Source organism: Rana temporaria, chromosome 3 (genome assembly GCF_905171775.1).
Source record: "Rana temporaria chromosome 3, aRanTem1.1, whole genome shotgun sequence".
Taxonomy (NCBI): domain Eukaryota; kingdom Metazoa; phylum Chordata; class Amphibia; order Anura; family Ranidae; genus Rana; species Rana temporaria.
This window is the reverse complement of record NC_053491.1, coordinates 328,334,910-328,355,657: the sequence shown is the minus strand read 5'-3', so window position 1 is coordinate 328,355,657 and position 20,748 is coordinate 328,334,910. Positions and strand designations below refer to the sequence as shown.

Sequence of the window (20,748 nt, the reverse complement as noted above, 5' to 3'; positions counted from 1 at the left end):
TCCACTTTAGGGTGGAGCTCCGCTTTAAATTATAAAAAATTTAAATTTTTTAAATGTGTGCTATTAATATGTACATCAATCGAGCTCTGCCATCGATGGTTAAAGCTTATTTCCAGGTTTTAGTGAAGTTTAAATTCAAGTTGATTTGGAGCAAGCTGGTTCAAACAAACTATTTACTACACTAACCGATGCAGCAGCTGTGTGCACTCTATAAACTGTCCTAGCAGCAGAATGGGAACTTCCCATTTCACTCCTAGAACGCAGTTGGGGAGCTTTTTATTCTATGAATGTATAGAAAGATTCCTCTGATTGGCGTTGAGGTGGAGAGGTGGACGGATGATGTCCTGACCTTTGGCTCAACCAATAGGAGGAGCTTTGTATTCATTAATAGAATACAAATCTCCCTATGAATGGTTGCAGAACACTCAGCCCAACTTGATTTTATTCTAGGAGCTTAACTGGAAAGTATGTCCTTTTCTCAAGAGATTAGATTATGCTTATACTGTGCAAGTGACAAGATGAAATGTTTCCTGAATCAGGTGAAACTAAAAGGCTGCATGAATGTTGCCACTGCAACTTTCCAACTAAGGATGCACATTAATGATGACCACTTTTTTCCCCAAACCTTTTGTGTTTCATGGTGGTGATGTGACTGCCTTCTGAATTTTACCGACAATATGCCTTTTCACACACATGTGAACTTTAATGGTATCCCAGTTTTCGTCCTTAGAGTTCAGTATTGAGTTAGCCCACCCTTTGCAGCTATAACAGCTTAAGCTCTTCTGGAAAGACTGTCCACAAGGTTCAGGAGTGTGTCTATGGGAATGTTTGACTGTTCTTCCAGAAGTGCATTTGTGAGGTCAGGCACCGATGTTGGATGAGGTGGTCTGGCTTGCAGTCGCCACAGTCAAGTACCTCCACCCAAAACTCGCTCATCCATGTCTTTATGGACCTTGATTTGTGCATTGGTCCAAATCATTTGGTGAAGGGTTGTCTTTCAGGGGTTGGGCTTGGCTCCTTAGTTGCAGTGAAGGGAACTCTTAAGGCGTCAGCATTCTAAGACATTTTGGACAATTTCATGCTCCCAACTTTGTGGGAACAGTTTCCTGTTCCAACATGACTGCGCACCAGTGCACAAAGCAAGGTCTATAAAGACATGGATGAGCGAGTTTGGGGTGGAGACTGCGAGCCAGGCCTTCTCGTCCAACATTAGTGCCTGACCTCACAAATGCGCTACTGGAAGAATGGTCAAACATTCCAATAGACATTCTCCTAAACCTTGTGGACAGCTTTCCAAGAAGAGTTGAAGCTGTTCTCGCTGCAAAGGGTGGTCCAAATCAATATTGAACCCTACGGACAAAGACTGGGATACCATTAAAGTTCATGTGCGTGTAAAGGCAGGTGTCCCAATACTTTTAACAGTATAATATATCATAAACCTATTACCCCCATATTTTTATATATATTTCAAAAATAGAATCTGAATGACAGTTGACACAGCACGGATAGAAGAATGAGAAATTGTAATGGCTTTTTTGGCTCCAGCTTAGTAACACCAAGCCTATTAAATAACCTTGACATCTAGATTTGGCTGCTGTTTTTCAAAGGCATGCAGAAGTTACAGACAAAAGTTTTTTTTAATGCCACTTGAAGCCTATAAATGACTTTGTTCTTCATTGTTTATCTCTCTATCAAGGAATGTTGTGTCCCCTCCTCTGCTGCCGCTGATGTAGGTTACCGATAGACTGCCGGGTGAATACATGGAATGCAGTGGGCCTTGTTATTTATACTGTTTTTTTGTTCACTTTTAATTGTCACTGTTCTAGTTTAGGTTTAAGAATGAAGAATCTGATTTATTTATTTTCTATGGGCAACACATATCTTTCAATGTAATGTGCAAAGTAAAGGGAGTAATACAAAACTTTTTTTTAAGTGTACCTGATTTTTGTATTACTTTTGATAATCAAACAGTATGTGGGGGTAAAAGCTGGCAATAAAGGTTTTAAAGTGAAGGACAAGGTTTGCTCATTGGGTATTTACAGCTTACTGAAAATATTATGCAACAAATTTGAAGAGAAATGCCAAATTAAACTTCTTTTCATGTTTTGATTCAGTAGGGGAGGGTTAGATGATCTCTCTGTGTTCATGTTGGGAAAGATTTTTCCTTACTTTGGTATCACAGTTCTTGCAGTAAAGGAGTCCTGCCATAGCTGTGTTATGGCTGATGCCAAAAAAAAAATCTAGTTTCTGTCATATTAGCGGGTTATTTCTCACACACAGTATATGCATACCACAAATTACACCCCAAAACACATTCTGCTATTCCTCCCGAGTATGGCGATGCCACATGTGTGAGACTTTTACACAGCGTGGCCACATACAGAGGCCCGACATGCAGGGAGCACCATCAGGCTTTCTAAAGCACCCAGGCCAATTCTGACATTTCTCTCCTACATGGAAAAATCATCATTTATTTTCTAGAAAATTACATAGAACCCCAAAACATTATATATGCTTTTTTTAGCAAAGACTCTAGAGACCCTACAATGGCGGCCGTTACAACTTTTTATCTCGCATGGTATTTTCGCAGAAATTTTTTGAACGCGTGTTTTTAAAAAAAACAGTAAAGTTAGGAGGTCTAGGGCCAAAAATGATTGCTCTCGCTCTAACGTTCGCAGAGATACCTCACATGTGTAGCTTGAACATCGTTTTCATATGTGGGCGGGACTTACGTATGCGTTCGCTTCTGCATGCGAGCACACGGGGACAGGGGCGCTTTAAAAAAAATGGGTATTGCAGAGTATTTGGGTATTGCAGGGTATTGCAGAGTATTGGGGTATTGCAGAGTATCGCGCAGGGTATTGCAGAGTATTGGGGTATTGCAGAGTATCGCGCAGGGTATTGCAGAGTATTGAGGTATTGCAGAGTATCGTGCAGGGTATTGCAGAGTATTGGGGTATTGCAGAGTATTGCGCAGGGTATTACAGAGTATTGCGCAGGGTATTGCAGAGTATTGCGCAGGGTATTGCAGAGTATTGGGGTATTGCAGAGTATTGCGCAGGGTATTGCAGAGTATTGGGGTATTGCAGAGTATTGGGGTATTGCAGAGTATTGGGGTATTGCAGAGTATTGGGGTATTGCAGAGTATTGCGCAGGGTATTGCAGAGTATTGCGCAGGGTATTGCAGAGTATTGCGCAGGGTATTGCAGAGTATTGCGCAGGGTATTGCAGAGTATTGCGCAGGGATAGCTGAGCTGGGATGGATGGATGACTGGCTGGATCTGTGACTGCAGTTGTCACAGATCCAGCCACAGTGCTGCTGCTGACACCCGCTCCCCCCCCCCTCCTCTCACACTGTACCGAACGGTACAGAGAGGAGAGGGAGGAACCGGCGTCATCAAATGACGCCGGTTTGTTTACAAGTGATCGCTCCCAGGGACGTCCTCCCAGAATAACTCAACCGCGCTGTAGCAGTAAAATGGCTATGACGCGGTCGGCAAGTGGTTAAGTGACAGCTTTGTGTAAAAAAAAATCCAGAAACTTGTGCCAAAAAATAAAATATTTCATGGGCTCAACATCCCTCTCAACAAATACTTTGGGGTGTCTGCTTTCCAAAAAAGGGATTTGAATTGTCTTTGCATTTTATGCCCATCATCCACATATCACCCACTCTTCTAACTACTTGAAGACCAAGCCTTTCTGACACTTTTTTTGTGCTAGAAAATTACTTTGTACCTCAAACATTATATATATATTTTTTTAAAGCAAAAGCCCTACAGCAGGGGTGGCCAACCAGTGGCCCGGGGGCCACATGTGGCCCGCGGTGCTCTCTGATGTGGCCCGCGACCTCCTTCTCTGGAATGGAGGGTTGGCAAGCCCAGATGACAGGTTGCCAACCAGCCATACCACAGCATCAGTGTTGTGAATGAAGCTGGTGGTAGAGGAAGAAAGCGGCTGCAGAGCAGAGCCCCATAAGCCGATGCTTCCTCTACAGTGCCGGCTTTTGCCACAGGTGAAGTCTATGGCAAAGTTCAGCTAACCCTCAGGATAGACACAGGTTCACTACACTGCACCCACGGTGTGGGTATACCGCAGCACATCAGTGTGAAAGCAGTCTTAGGCCCTTTTCACAAGATCCGCCCGACCAAATGGGACCCCTAATTCACCTCTATAGAGCGACAGATGTCTGTTTATGCCCACCTACCTCCAATCCGAAAAACAGAAGAGAATTCATCCCCTTTTATCTGGGCGGATAGGAGGGCCTATAGAGTAGCCGTGACCTGTCTTCCGCCCGCTCCGCTCATAGTGGCCCTCGAATGGTTATCAAGTAGCTTAAGTGGCCCTCGCTCTTCAAAAGGTTAGGCACCACTGCCCTACAGAATAAAATGGTGGGTATTGCAATTTTTTTTTTCACGCAGTATTTGCTCATCGATTTTCCAAACGCAATTTAAAATAGAAACATATTTTTTTTCATTTTGCACAAAAACACACTATATTGGTCAATTGTTTGGTAAAATATAAAAGATGATCTTACGCCGCGTACATAGATACCAAACACGTCATGCTTTGAAATTGCACACGCCCGTGCAGCGGCGACAAACTACATACATTTAAAAAAACGTTTACAGGTTACTACTGTAGATTTACAGAGGAGGTCTAGTGACATTCACAGTAATGCCTTACATGCATGGTGCAATTGCTGTTTACATACGACATGAGACAGATGCTTGCGTTCGCCTTTGTGCGCAAGCATGGGGGACGGAGGTGCTTTAATTTATTATTATTTTTTTTATATTTATTTTGCTTATTTTTTTTTTTTTTTTTTTTTACACTGTCCCCTTTCTTTTTTTTTTTTTTTTTTTTGATCAATTTTTATTGTTATCACATGGAATGTAAAGATCCCCTATTATAGCAATAGGTAGTGACAGGTAAACAAAATTGGGGTCTATTAGACTCTAGATCTCTCCCCTGCCCTTTACCGCTTGCCGGCCAGCCACCGACATTATACTGCGGCAAGGTGGCACGATCCCACGAATCGCCGTAGCTGTACATCGGCTTGGGAACTCGCTTCCATTGGCCAGTGAGGTAGCCAATCAGCGGGTCTGGCAAGCTCGATGTTTGGCCGGCCAACTGCGATCGTTCCCCACAGTGACAGAATGGGGATCTGCCTATGCAAACAAGGCAAATCTCCGTTCTGACAGAGGAGATCACACAAATCCTTTCTTTCTGCTAAGCAGGAAGATGGATCTGCGTGTTTCCTCAGTTGCACAGCCCCCCATACAGTTAGAAAACACCAGCAGGAAACACATTTAACCCCCTTGATTGCTCCAAATATTAACCCTGCCCTACCAGTGTCATTAGCACAATGCATATTTTTAGCACTAATTACTGTAATATTATCACTGGTTCCCCAAAAAGTGTCAAAAATTTCAGGTGTCAGATATGTCCGCTGCAATGTCACAGTTAAGAACAAAAGATGATAAGGACAGCCGCACTCCAATCCAACGTAACTTTAATGTAAAATACTGTAAACAGGCACTACAAGTCACAGCAACGAAACCTAGGACAGCTGACGCGTTTCACACTAACTTCAGTGTTTACTCATGAGTAAACACTGAAGTTAGTGTGAAACACGTCAGCTGTCCTAGGTTTCGTTGCTGTGACTTGTAGTGCCTGTTTCCATTTTTTTTACATTAAAGTTACGTTGGATTGGAGTGCGGTTGTCCTGATCATCTTTTGCCCATGGGCTCGAAACCATGGGCCCCGCCCAATAGGGGGCCCCCTTTTTTTTTTTTAGGGGTCCAGAGGCCCCCAGGGCCCCGGACGGCAACCCCCCCTTTTTTATTTATTTTTTATAAAAAAAAAGTTTATTATTATTATTATTAATAATAATAATAATAATAATAATATTATTATTATTAAAGGGCCCAGAGGTCTCCAGGGCCCCCAGATGGCAAACCCCCCCCCCTTTTTTTTTGTAGAAAAAAATCTTTTTTTTTTATATATTTGTTTTTTATTAAAGGGCTCAGAGGTCCCCAGGGCCCCATGTTGACCCCCCCTTTTTTTTATAAATGTTTATTTTTGTTTATATTTTATTTTTTTTTATTAAAAGGCCCCGGATGACAACCTCCCTTTTTTTATGTATTTTTTTATAAATGTTTTTATATTTTTTTATTAAAGGGCCCAGAGGTTTCTTTTTTCTTTTTATTAAAGGGCCCAGAGGTCCCCAGGGCCCCGGATGGCTACCCCCTTTATATATATATATATATATATATATATATATATATATATATATATATATATATATATATATATATTTCTTTATTTCTTCTTCTTTTTTGTAAAGGCCCCCCCCCCCGTTTCTCAATTTCAGGCGGCAGCAAACCCCCCCACCCCCCGGTTCTCTGCTCCAGGGGGCCCATGCCTTAAAGCGGGGGTTCACCCTAAAAAAAAAAAATCTTTATCTACCAAACAAACAAGCATACTAGCGTAACCGCTCAACAACTATGATCCCCCCTCCGCTCAACATCTTCGATCCCCCCCCCTAATTCTCGGCTCCAAGGGGCCCCTTCAACACTCAAGCCCACCACCCTAAGTCCTGCCCTGGTGGTAGCAACAGTCCTTAAGGCAGAAACCAGGTTTGCCAGGACAGGAGGGACAAAAATAGCACGTGTCACGCCAATATCTGCGTCTACTACAGACACAACATCTTTGGGTACGGGTACCAAGGAGGACATCCTGAAAATGCCTCTCAGCAGCCAGCTCACTGTATCTGGATTGGGAAATTAGGCCACAGCATCTTCTGGATACAAATTTTAAGAAGGATCCACTTCTTCCCAAAGCATTGTATAGTATATAAGCATTGAACACTTGGAATAAATATACAGACACTTTTTTTGTACCAGTGTCTGGCTTTACGGGAAATTAAGTACAGCGCTATCATCTGGTCATTGAAGTCCATCCCTCCTATGTTAAGGTTGTAGTCGTGGACAGAAAGGGAATTCTCAACAACACCGGTCGCTGTTGCAATTTGGACTGTCATATCTGCGTGAATGGAAGACAGGATGAAAACATCCCATTTGTTCTTCCACTTCACTGCAATCAATTCTGTATTTATCAAGCAGGCTCTCTTTCCTATCTAATTTGGGGATTTACAAGCGGCTATTAGGTCGCACAGTGCCACACAAGGATGACACAGTTCATTGACGCTGAAGTGCATAAATTGCACAATATTCTCGTATCTATGCCTGGCCACAGCAGCAAAGAGCATGGGCATATGATAAATTTAGCAATGCCCATGTTAAGGGTTAGGCCCAAAAACGTCTTAAATCCGCAAACTGAGACATGTTTCCATTCGAATTGTCTGGCAGGGTTCGAATTTGGGCTTGCGGCAATAAATTGTTTGGCATATAAATTGATTTGGTGCAAAATAGATCTGTACAGATTTTCAGTGATAAACAGCAAAAAAAAAAAAGGCAAAGGGAGTTAAATTGACTGTTTCCACCTAAATTTTAGGTTGGCCAGTGAATGGGGGAGGCACGGGTGCTGCAGAATCTGTTGACTCCGAATTAGGACTTGCAATCGCAGCATAAATGGCACTATGGGCTCTACGGGCCTGCGTCCAAATTCTTGGTGGCTGCAGGACACTACTTGTGCTAGCCACCAAACCAGCTTGAATTGCACTTATGGGACTCGCCACGTCACCAAGTGTTACTGCAGTGCTGGTGTGTCTAAGGTCAGGTTGTACTAGGCCGTGCTCGCCAGTTCACCAGAAGGTAGAGTGGCACTAATACTGTCACTCTGCTGCATGAGGAATAATGCGATTGTACCACCTCAGCAAACTGGCCACAGGGTCGGGTACACCTGAAATTAGCAGGGACCACTACTCTTTCGTCTGAGCTATCAGTCAGGGTGCCGCTGCTCTACAGGTTCGTATTCTGACCCTGATTCTGACAGGCTTTTCCATCATCTGTCATGCTCAGAATTCTGTAGTCCTCTTCATTAGTTCGTTTGACGTTTTGGTCACTAAAATGACAGAGGGGCTAAACACAGGTGCTGGCAAGTGTCGGGGCTAGTCCTGCCAATGCTGTGTTTTTGGGGACGCTAGTATAGTTCTGATCTGATCAAAGATATTAATCCGTTCAGACACTATACTAGGAATGGAGGTGTATAGTGTGTGTTATTGGCAATCGAAGGGTTAAAATGTATTAGTGAATATGTGGTGGGTAATCTGATGCTGTCTGGGATTGATGCTAACGCTGTCTGTTGTCATCCGTAACACTAATACAGTGATCAGAAAAATGATCTGAACACTGTACTAATGACACTGTGACAGAGCAGTGAAAGGGTTAACTGGGAGGCAATCAGGGGGTTAAAACGTTATTAAGGAATATGTGACTGGTACCCTGACGCTATGTAGCATCACCAGTGACACTTATACAGTGATCAGAAAAAATCTGTACACTGTACTTTACCTAATGACAATGTGACAGGGAGTGAAAGGGTTACATGTGAACAGGGGGTTAAATGTGTCTTTCTAAGTGCTTTACTGTGTGAAGTGTGCTGCTTTTTCTCAGTGTGTTGACTCTTCTCTTTCTGGAACTGAAAAGGGCTCCACAAGAAAAGAGCCTGTGTCACAACCGGTGCCTGTGTTTTATAATGTGCACATAATCTCTGATTCACCAGTACCGATCAGCAGGTCCAGAGCCAAAATCATTGGCCTGGACCTGTAGACAGATCAGTTCTAAAGCGAATCACAGCACCGTCAGGGGTACTAGATTCGTTATCCGTCGCAGAGCGGCCACTCTGCCACAGTAAATGTGTGGTAGGCGGTCCGAAACTGCTTAACAAAAGTGTTGCACCCTGTGACAGACACCGCACAGAGAATAGGAGAGCTGGAGCTGCATGCTCAATCCCTGTGCCAATGCAAGATATTTTCTGTATTGGCCTGATTCTGAAATTCCCAGATTTTTGTAAGCTTTTTATTGTCTGAACAGATGCTCAGCAAGTTGGTTTAGGAGCTGTTCTAAGCCAGGGATGGGAATAGGAAGATCAGCCAGAGAGACTAGATATGCTTTCTTATAGAGAGAATATCTGGCTATAAAATGACCGCTTTTTAAAAAGCAGCCCATGGTGATCTCATTTTTTGACACAATTTTTTGGAAATGAAGAAACATGGTATTGAGGGGGTTAAAACATGGAGATGTGTAATCTACTAGATACAAGGGTGGAGGAATTTACATGTGACATACAATGGGAGGATGGAGATGAAGGGGTTAATATGTATGTCACATAAAGAGACACTATGGAGTTCAGTAGTGTATGAGGCCTCGTACACACCACAGAGGAACTCGACAGGCGAAACACATCGTTTTCCTCGTCGAATTCCTTGTTAGGCTGTCGAGGAACAAGGCAAGTTTATCCATTCCCGTCGAGGAAATAGAGAACTTGCTTTCTTTTTGGCTCGTCGAGTTTCTCGTCAGTTTCCTCTATGAAAATGTACACACGACCGGTTTCCTCAGCAAAAAAATATCTCCCAGCAAGTTTCTTGCTGGTTTTTGCCAAGAAACTCGGTCATGTGTACGAGGCCTGAGAGTAGGGGAGATAAAGCTGCTGATACTGTGGTTGTATTTTGTTCAGGAATAATGAATGACTCGTTCTGTTTCCTCCCCTTCCTCCATTGTAAGAGAAGAGGGAGGGCTCGCAGATGTAAACCCACGCTATGACCAATCGAGTGATCCGAAGGTACAGAGCCGCTCGGATAGTTTAATGAATGGCACTGGGTAAATAACTTTGCCACTTCGCTGTTCAAAGACGTATGGTGGTATTGAAAGGGTAGACTTACAAAACCTCTAATATATAGAGTGGTGAACAGCTACCGTTTTTTATATATTTATCTTACTCAAATTTAACTAATGTAATCTGTGTGAATATCAAAGGGAATGTATAGTTGTGAGTTGTTTTATTTATATATACAGTATACAAGTGTGAGGCCCTGCATGGTATGAATTTAGCAAATTGGTATAAAAAGGACACAGGATTCTCAAAGCTGCAGTTTGAGAAGCTCTGCCATGCTTTGCTCTGTTTTCTCCTGATTTGGTAGTTCCGGATCGGGAACCTTCAGCCTAGGTTCACACTGACTGCGGGAATGAAATGGTGTGAGCTCAGCGGAACTCGCACAATTTCAATTCCGCGCATAGCTCAGGGCAGTTGCTCCATTTTGGAAACAGAGCCCTGTCAGGCTGCCCCTCTTGTGAGGGAGACTGCTAGCCCTAAGGGCTGGGAAAGTCGGCACAGCTACATGGGCCTGAAAGACCAAGAGCGGGTTTTGGAGGCCGAAAAAGATGACGCAATTAGCGCAAGAGTAGGCAACCTCTGTGGTCCCATGAGACATTGCAAGACATTGCAAGACCATGACAAACAAAGGCACGACTCCTAGAGGCAGAGGCATGATGGGATTTGTAGTTTCACCACAGCTGGAGTGCCGAGGTTTCCTACCCGTGCTAGCGGGTCCAACAGACTGGGGGAGGTTTGGAAGTCTCTGACAGAGCGAGCAAACCCTGGGGGGGCTGGAGAACCATATTTGGAGGCCAGGAGTGGGCCCTGTGCAGCAAGGTACTGCAACTTAAGCTAAGGTAGCCTGAGGAACCTGTGGTCAGGGAGACCATTTCTAACAGTGGCGGGGCTGCTACATGTTGCCAGGTGGGCTAGTAGTTTTTGCTTTGAAGCTAAAGCCCCTGCATGGGAAACCTTGTAAAGCCTTTGTTTTTGTTTCAACAAAAGTAGGCTGACAAGCCTTTAAAACAGTTTGGACTAGCATTGACTTATTTAAAAAATAATAATCTACCATTGAGCTAAACATCACCTAGATCACAATATATATAGATGTTTAAAAGAGAAGAAGATGTTGATTTCTTTTTTAATATTTAAAAATATTTTTCCTTGCACATGATTGGATAATGGAAAACAGCAGAACTTTACCACATTTATTACGCTCTGGCAAAATGAGTGCAACTGCATTTGCATAGCGCACAGTCTAGTTGCCTTGAGGAAATTAACCCTCTGTATCGGCTGACTTTTAGGCCTCATGCACACTGGACGTTAAAATAAAGTTATAAAAACGTCAGTAGCTTTGCAGTGAGTTTTTCATTTTTTTAGCGTTTTTTTGTTGAAGCAACATTTTTCAATGGATCAAAAACGTTAAACGCTGATGAGTGACGTTTTTGAGCGTTTATCGGCATTTATCAGCGTTTATCAGCGTTAGAGCGCTTTTACAGCTGAAAAACGTCTCTCAGAACCCACTAGTTTTTTTTACTGCTCAAAAACGCCACTGCCCAAAACTGCTGATAACAGCCTATGTGTGCATGGACACATAGGATAACATGATGGAGAGTTTATTGACTGTAGAAAAAAATGTCTACTGCCAAAAACAGCTGCTGTAAAAACGTCCAGTGTGCATGAGGCCTTAAAATAAACATGCATTCCCTATTTTGCTGATTTTATTTTTTTATAGTTGTTTTACAGTTTATTTTATAGTTGTTAACAAGTGACTGATTGCATTTTTTGCTTAGGTTAGTAGCTTAAATTATTTAAATCATTTTATTTATTGTGATGACAAAAATTTGGTAGAGCATTAAAAATGTGTAAGGCACATAAAAAAAAAGATTTAAAGCGGGACTACAACCCACTCCTAACCTGTACAGCCAAGGAAGCTGTCATCTTAGCCTCTGTTTGAGTTGTAGTTGCCATAGTGTTGCACATGTTAGTTAAGACATCAGCCATTTGATGACTTGACTGTTTGGTTGAGACCCTAAGCACTTGGCATGCCTTGAATGTAACTGTTTTGGGAACACTTTAAATCAATGGGTTTAGTTCAGCTTTAAAGTGTTTGTTACTCTAAAAAAAATGGATCCTTTAAAGCGGGGAACTCCAAACTACGGCCCTCCATCTGTTAAGGAACTACACGTCCCATGAGGCATTGTCAAACTCTGACATTCACAGATATGACTAGGCATGATGGGAATTGTAGTTCCTGAACAACTGGGGGGCCATAGTTTGGAGACCCCTGCTTTAAAGCATGGATAACAGCAGAGTGCTTGTGCTGTGCAATTTGGCCCTTTTTATCACTTGAAATACCTGGCTGATCCTGCCTGGTTCTGCTCTCCCCTCTGTAAACTGACCATGGTTTATCATGGCTGCTAAGTCCTGACTCTGTGATCAGTTTACGTGCCTCCGCCATCCGCTTTCCTCTGTCCTCTTCCCACCTCTCCTCCCTGCCTGTCAGCTTGTCTGCTCCCCGATCTTCTCCTACTGCTGCTTTCATAACAGTGTAATGTTCCTACAAGCCACTCTGTTAGGTAACCATATGTGCCCCAATGTATTTTATTTATTATGTATCCTTTATAAAAAAAAAAAAAAAAAAAAGCCAATATCTACCTTATTTCAGAGTGTCTCCCGGCGCTCACGTGACCAGCTGCCCCTCTTTTCCTGGCTGACGTTAGCAGGAGTTCTTGGCCTCTCCCGCTGTAGCTGTCAGCCCAGGAGAGGAGAGAGGCGGTCGATCATGTAGGGATATGACAAGTGGCTTTACAACCACTTTAAAAGGTGAATACTGCAATGGTATAGCTAGTAGTCGTTTGTGGAATTCAAACAGAATTTTTTTATAATGATAAAGACATTTTACCACTCAACCAAAGGCCATCCTTCGTGCAAATAAGTATCAACAAAGTAGCCTATCAGCAATGTAGTCTAACATTTCTATCCAAATGAGTAGCCCAGTTATATTTATCTGATCACCTTTGTGGCATTAATTAGTCAAGGGAGATACTGAGAATGTACATTTTGGACAGAGAGGACACTTCGCACAATTTCTAATCCGCATGTCAGTGCGACTTCAGGACTTGGAAGACATCTGTGCAAATCCATGCACAGACGTCTATGCAAGTCATACCTGAACTTGCAAAAAGTAGTGTAAGAACCACTTTCAAAATCGGTGCGACTCCAATTCAGAGTCACACCTTGTTGTCTGCTTCCATCGCGGACAATAGGGTGCAACTTGTCTTGCAATTTGAAACTATCAAATTGCATCAACAGTTGCACCGATGTGACCTGTGCCAACTGGAACAACCATCCCTAAGGGGTGGAAATCTTCAACACCATTTGTCTTTCATGTCTAATGGTGTTTTAACACCTTTACATAAGCAATTTAACAGCATTCCACAACTTTCTGTTATGTGACAAATGGCACATGTCCCAGATTTCATGGCACCATCGTGATTGGGCTATATTCTTAGGTTGGAAAGCTTTCACACCTCCAATCTTGTTCTTGGACAATCAGCGTTTACTATATTTACTATAGCTATAGACATCTGGAGTAATCGAACTGAAAAAAAAATTACAGGCTGGTTGTACTGAAATTAATCAATTGACTTTAGTACAAAAAACTTGCCCATAGATGGATCTAAATCAGCTGGTTCCTGCTGAATCGGCTGGATTTTGATCCGTCTATGCCCGGTTAAGGGAAGTCACTTGGGGGAGTGGTGAAATGTCTTCAAAAGTATAGAACAAATTTATTTAAAAGTAGTTAACCACTACTAGCTATACCATGACCTGGATAAAAGAGAACCTGCCCAGACATAAACATTGCATTAATAACTCAAAGTTTGGGTCAAATAAAAATACACACTATATATTCCTTTTAATGAATTCAAAGGAGAGTATTCCAGGCCCTAACACATTGCCAATGATGTATATCATAAGTTATTTCATAAAATACAGATGGGGTAACATCTCCAACACTCTAGCAGGGAGGGGCCATGAAGGAGAACCATCAAATTGAAGAGAACTGCAGCATTAAACTTGTCAAGAATAATCCAGTCATGATTATTCTAATAGAGGGAACACCTGCTGGGTGGCCTCAATAAGCCAAACTAGAACTTACTGTTTATTTGAGCTGCATTCCCTGGATATACCAACACTGCAGGAATAACACACAACCTGTAATGCTCTCTGATTAATTAGAAGTAAATAACAATCATTAAATGCCTGTCCCAGGCACTAAATATAGATGCTAGAATAGTCACCAGCAGAAAGTAATTATCTTTACCCTTGCATCTTTTCAAACATGCCATTGGAATATCAATGTAAATCGATGTTTGTTTTTCAGGTGGAGGACAAAACAGAATCTGGATTATTGCTTCTTAATGATGTATGCCCAGTCAAAGGGTACATACTATGTGCAGGTAGGTCTTACTGTTTTTTTTTTTTTGTTTTGTTTTGTTTTTTTAGATTGAGCTAAATTAAAGCAGTCATGTTATCTTGCACATTGCAATATGTAAAAAAAATACAAAGTGAAGTTCTGGGAGTTTATCAAAAGAGAAGGTGCTTGAGACAAAACGATGTAGTATGAGTAATCTTATACACAGTTGATAGTTTCTTAGTCTGGGTTGGTTGAGGGCAATCTAATGTCTATGGTCACAAGCAGACACTGTCAGCCAAACCTTGAGAATCAATCAGCTATGTTTGACAACCTTATACAATATTTTGTTTTCTGCCAATAATTTGGTTTAAGGGGTCTGTGCAGTGCCTTACCTGCCTCTCACCATATGCTAAACATGAATGGTTGTATAATGTGATTGTTCATATTCAGCCTGGGTTCACACTGTAGTGAACACAGACATCGTATTTCATTCGCACCCGCACTGCTGTGCCGATCAAATGCAATATCTGTGCAATGCGAGTTCAGCCATACAGTTGTATGGCTGAACTTGCATTGGATTTGCATTAAAAAATGTGCAGGGACTTTTTTTTATCCCACACTGGAATCCGATTGCGCGTGGGTGCAATGCAATCTGATTCCTGTCTGAATCCACAGTTCGCACTGTGATCTGTGAACCTATCTGGGGGTGTCATTAGCATTATATTGACTGATGCCTGTCTCAGCCTCTCAGCGAGTCACTGAGAGACTGAGATGGGCGATCCCCGCCCATCCACAGCTCAGCGCTCTAGTGAGCGTGGGTGGGCAGAGAGGAGACCTGCTGCCTGTCAGATCTGCCTCTCTGGGATCTGTGAGAACTGAGCCATTGCAGTGTTTGATGGCTCGGTTCTCAGTGTAGAGACACTGGGGGACAGATGCAGCACCGGTCCCATGCTGCATCCACCAAGGTAAGTAAAAAAAAGGGGGAAATTAAATAACAAAAAAACATACTTCTCTTTTAAAGTACTGACATAATCAACAAGTGTTTTTTCAGTGGTATATGTAACAGACCATAGAGTAGCAAATAAAAGTAGTTCATTGCTAGTGCACACTTTAAGTAAACCTGTTGCTGTATTCTGCATGGGCAAGGTACAGGGTCCCGTTAACCCATTTGCTGTCAGTCACTTTTGACATACTGTATGTTAGAAGCAGGGTAAGTTACACACACTCCAGGCTGCTACAGCCAGCCTTGAAAAGTACCACCCTCTTTTTTCCCTTTGACTCGCTGTTCCACCTGTGGGGTCAAAATCGGCATGATGGGTGTTGCTGGGATGGGTGGAGGGAGCTCAGTGAACATCTCCCTACATTGAATGAGCCTGAAAGATATCTATAATAAATCAAAGCCTGATTCAGAGCTGTCATTCCCTGGCAGCTGTGGCTGGGTTTGAAGCTAATCAAAATTGATCTGTGCTTGATCAGCTTCAGTGGGGTCCAAAGGCTACATTATAGTCTAATAGACTATAAAAACTCCTTGATCACTTGACATTTGTGAGGCTGTTTATCAATGGCTTGGATCTCAAGTGGTTAAAACAAACTCATTGTGAGCCCAGTACTGTTTTTTAGCTAGCGAGAGGCTTTTATGTGATCACTGTTACAATACTGCGAATGAACCCTAGATCTGTGCTTGATTAGCTGCAGGGGACACATGGGGTGTGTAATAGACCCCTGATGTCTTCATAAAGAGATCCTTTCACCTGCCCATGCTATCACATCGGGGGCTTGTTAAGCCTTGTGTGACAGCAATAATGTCAAAGTGGTTTTAAAGCCAGAGTCTTGGTTACAAACAGTTAACTCCTTCATGCCTAATGCCGCGTACACACCATCACTTTATGTGATGAAAAAAAATGACGTTTTTAAAAACGTCACTTTAATTGACTGTGTGTGGGGGAAAACGTCGTTTTATGTCTTGTAAAAAACGACCAAAAAAAATTGAAGCATGCTTCAATTTTATGTGTCGTTTTTCAAAAGTGCACTTTTTACTTCACAGAAATTGACCGTGTGTAGCAAAAAACGTCGTTTTCTAAGACGTTTTTTCATCCACGCATGCCCAGAAGCTACTTATGAAGCAAGCTTCAATGGTAAAACGTGGTGGAACGTAACCTCACTTTGCAAGAACATTGTGAGAAAACGATGGTGTGTAGGCAACTTCGTCTTTGAAAATTGAAGTTTCAAAAATGTCATTTTTTACTTCACAGAAAGTGTCGTTTTTTTTCATCACATAAAGTGATGGTGTGTATGCGGCATTAGGGTAAAGAAAATTGAATGTTTAAGCACAATTTTGCAACTTTGACATGTGTTAGTAAAACTGTACATATCATCACAACTACTATGTGTATCCAGGTCGACTATACTGTGTTTTTTTTCAGGGCAAATTAGGCTTTTATTTGGTGGTAAATGGTAATGGATATCTCCTGTTTTATTTATTTAATTATTTTTTATTATCATCAAAGGAAAACTGGCCTAAAATAGATTTTTTTTTTTAAATTTTGCTGCATATTTTTTGTTACTACCATAACCTACCACTAAAGAACCACAAAATAAAAAATGTCCTGCTCCTGACAATTGCAGCGAAACCACATATGTGTATGTTATTTGTTGTTTGTACCTGTAGTACAGCCCAGAAACAATAGTGCGCATTTTGTTTCTTTTTTTGTCCTACCTAAAAACACACTGACAACTGATGCCTTGTACACACGACCGGTTTTCACGATGAGAATTTTTTATTTTGGTTGTGAATGTGTGTATGCTCCCTAGCAGTTTTCTAGATGAAAAAACTGAACATCCTCATAGCATTGCTGGGCGGAAGTGACGTCAAAACGTCAGTCCCGCCCAGCGTCTTAAAGAGACATTTTTTTTGTTGTAATTTTTTTAAATGGCAGAATTTCCATTTTTTTTTTGCCAGTCAGCTGCTGCATCCCTGATCAGTGTGTTCTGATGGGGGGTGGGGGGGGGGTTTCAACCCACCAAAACTCAATATATACCCAGCTTAAAGGGGTTGTAAAGGTTTGTTTTTTTATTTCTCTTTCGTTCATGGATGGACACAGCCTTTATCTTGACAAAGTGGGTATTAGCCTTCATTAAGAAGTGACTAGGCAGATCAGATCAGTTTTTTTCTGCCTAGGTCGGCCACCATCTCTAGGTGGAGCCGACAGATCGTGATTCAGGCTTACGTCATAAGGGGTGGGGCGCCTTCCTTTCCTGTCACTGCGCATACAACCAGGGCAATAGGTGCCTCTTGGGCTTTCTGACATCAGTACTGTATGGTGTGTGATGTGTTTAAAACTTTCTATAAGTTTCTGCCTAGTCACTCCTGAATGAAGGCTAATACCCACTTTGTCAAGATTAAGGCTGTGTCCGTCCATGAACTCAGAAAAAAGGATTTTATGGTGAGTACAAAAATCCTATTTTTTTAAAATAGGTTCCTTTTAATAGGTTCCTTTTAAAGGGGTTGTAAAGGAAAAAAAATGTTTTCCCTAAATAGCTTCCTTTACCTTAGTGCAGTCCTCCTTCACTTACCTCATCCTTCAATTTTGCTTTTAAATGTCCTTATTTCTTCTGAGAAATGCTCACTTCCTGTTCTTCTGTCTGTAACTCACCACCGTAATGCGAGGCTTTCTTCCTGGTGTGGAAAAAGCCTCTTGAGGGGGGAGGGGGCGAGCAGGAGTGTCAGGATGCCCACTAACACACAGCTCCTTTCTCTATCTGCAAAGTAGAGAGCGTCCTGACACTCCTGCTTGCCCCCTCCTCCCTCAAGAGGCTTTCTCCACACCAGGAAGAAAGCCTCGCATTACTGTGTAGAGTTACAGACAGATGAACATGAAGTGAGTATTTCTCAGAAGAAATAAGGACATTTAAAAGCAAAATTGAAGGATGAGGTAAGTGAAGGAGAACTGCACTAAGGTAAAGGAAGACATTTAGGGGAATTTTTTTTTCCTTTACAGCCCCTTTAAGCTAAGGATTTAGAAGGGAAATCGAAGGAAAATGTAAGTGAACCAACAATGCACTAGCTTAAAGGAACCTATTTAGAAAATGAAAAACAAACGTTTACAACCCCTTTAAAACAGATCTCTGTTCAGGACATGATCAAACAGACTAACTTGTAGGTAAAGAACAGGCAACAATAGTCAACACTTCCCTTATCAGAGCAGACTCAAGCCTGATCAATAAAAAAAAATCAGTTTGTTCTGCTGTGGCTCTTGGATGCTTCACTGTCCTACACTTCATAGGTTCCATGTTGGTATAATTCAATTTTGGGGGCTAGGAGGTGAGTGGAGAGCCTTGTTTGCTGCTTCTGTAGGGAATCTGCGTCAGATCATATTTTTATCTTGCCTTATGTTAGGAAAAACCTTTGCTGCACCTTTTCTATTTCTACCGCTTGGGAGAAAGCCCATATATAGGTTTCTGTTGTCATTTATTAATTAGTTATTTCCATGTAGACATTTACTGGAGAGAAGGGAGATTGTGCTTTTGTGTTATTTTTCTTATTTGCTATTAAATTAACATCATTTTTCAAGCTTCTCAAACAACGCTTAGAACGTGGCTTGTAGGGGTCATTAAATAGTTTGCCCTAATAAAGAAATATTTCTGTAGCTGTGTAATGAAGGGAATGGGCACAATGCAGAGATTCTATTACTCATGGAGGTTCTGTGTCCTTTTATGTTTCCATTCCTACAGCTGGAGGACGATATTGTGGCTAAACCCAACTATCTGAGTACAATGAAGAACTTTGCCCTTCAGCAGCCCTCCGAGGAGTGGATGATTCTAGAATTCTCACAGCTTGGCTTCATTGGTAAAGTTTTTTTCTTCTTTCTTATACTTTGCAAGGGCAGTCTTTGTTTGTTTCCATTGAGTTTTTGGCTGAAATGTTTGAAGGCTAAATGTGAAGTAAGCCTGGGGCTTCACATGTGGTTAAATCTTTGTGCTCTTTTGCGGCTGAAAGAGACACAACTTTATTGCGAATAAAGCACATAATTTTTTTTTTTTTTTACGTACGTTTTTATTGGAATCCTCAAAATTCAAAAAAATAATCCAATACATAACAATATGGAATGGCATGGATTAAAACATAAGATTTACAAGGATACAACAATTATTTTAAGAATTTGCTTGCAGTGTTTCCTCCATAATTGATTATTTATTGACTTGTAATAAGCCTTGAAACTTGCTAAGGAATTAAAGTGTCAATTCCCTCCTTGCACGTCATAACCCTTGCCCCTTCTGGGAGAGTAATTGCTTTCTATGCTAGCCCAGCAACTCCACCCCCACCTAACTACAGTGGGGATCAAAAGTTTGGGCACCCCAGGTAAAAATTTGTATTAATGTGCATAACGAAGCCAAGGAAAGATGGAAAAATCTCCAAAAGGCATCAAATTACAGATTAGACATTCTAATAATATGTAAAAAAAAGTTAGATTTTATTTCCATCATTTACACTTTCAAAATTACAGAAAACCAAAAAATGGCGTCTGCAAAAGTTTGGGCACCCTGCAGAATTTATAGCATTCACTGCCCCCTTTGCAAAGCTGAGACCTGCCACTGTCATGGATTGTTCTCAATCATCATCTGGGAAGACACCAGGTGATGTCAATCTCAAAGGTTTAAATGCCCAGACTCATCTGACCTTGCCCCAACAATCAGCACCATGGGTTCTTCTAAGCAGTTGTCTAGAGCAGGGGTAGGCAACCTTGGGCCTCCAGCTGTGGTGAAACTACAATTCCCATGAGACATTGCAAGACCCTGACAATCACAAGCATGACTCCTAGAGGCAGAGACATGATGGGATTTGTAGTTTCACCACAGCTGGAGTGCCAAGGTTGCCTACCCCTGGTCTAGAGAACTGAAACTGAAAATAGTTGATGCTCACAAAGCTGGAGAAGGCTATAAGAAGATAGCAAAGCGTTTTCAGATGTCAATATCCTCTGTTGGGAATGGCAGTCATCAGGAACAGTGGAAGTTAAAGCAAGATCTGGAAGACCAAGAAAAATGTCAGACAGCAGGATTGTAAGAAAGGCAATTCAAAACCCATGTTTGACTGCACGATCCCTCCAGAAAGATCTGGCAGACACTGGAGTTGTGGTACACTTTTCCACTAAAAAGAGATACTTGTACAAATATGGTCTTCATGGAAGAGTCATCAGAAGAAAACCTCTTCTACGTCCTCACCACAAAAATCAGCGTTTGAACTTTGCAAATGAACATATAGTCAAGCCTGATGCATTTTGGAAACAAGTTCTGTGGACCGATGAGGTTAAAATAGAACTTTTTAGCCGGAATGAGCAAAGGTATGTTTGGAGAAGAAAGGGCACAGAACTTAATGAAAAGAACCTCTGTCCAACTGTTAAGCATGGTGGTGGATTAATCATGCGTTGGGGTTGTATTGCAGCCAGTGGCACAGGGAACATTTCACAAGTAGAAGGAAAAATGGATTCAATCAAATTTCAGCAAATTTTGGATGGTAACTTGATGCCATCTGTGAAAAAGCTGAAGTTAAAGAG

At 41.8% G+C, this 20,748-nt stretch overlaps 1 protein-coding gene across 1 annotated transcript in view; it reads left to right on the top strand.

Moving 5' to 3' along the window:
* Positions 1-20,748, top strand: part of MGAT4B (alpha-1,3-mannosyl-glycoprotein 4-beta-N-acetylglucosaminyltransferase B) — a 600,394-nt gene that overhangs the window by 391,648 nt on the left and 187,998 nt on the right. Inside the window, exons 7-8 of the mRNA XM_040344984.1 lie at positions 14,165-14,240; positions 18,929-19,043. Of these exons, the coding sequence (XP_040200918.1) occupies positions 14,165-14,240; positions 18,929-19,043 (191 nt within the window). The remainder of the gene's footprint in view (positions 1-14,164; positions 14,241-18,928; positions 19,044-20,748) is intronic.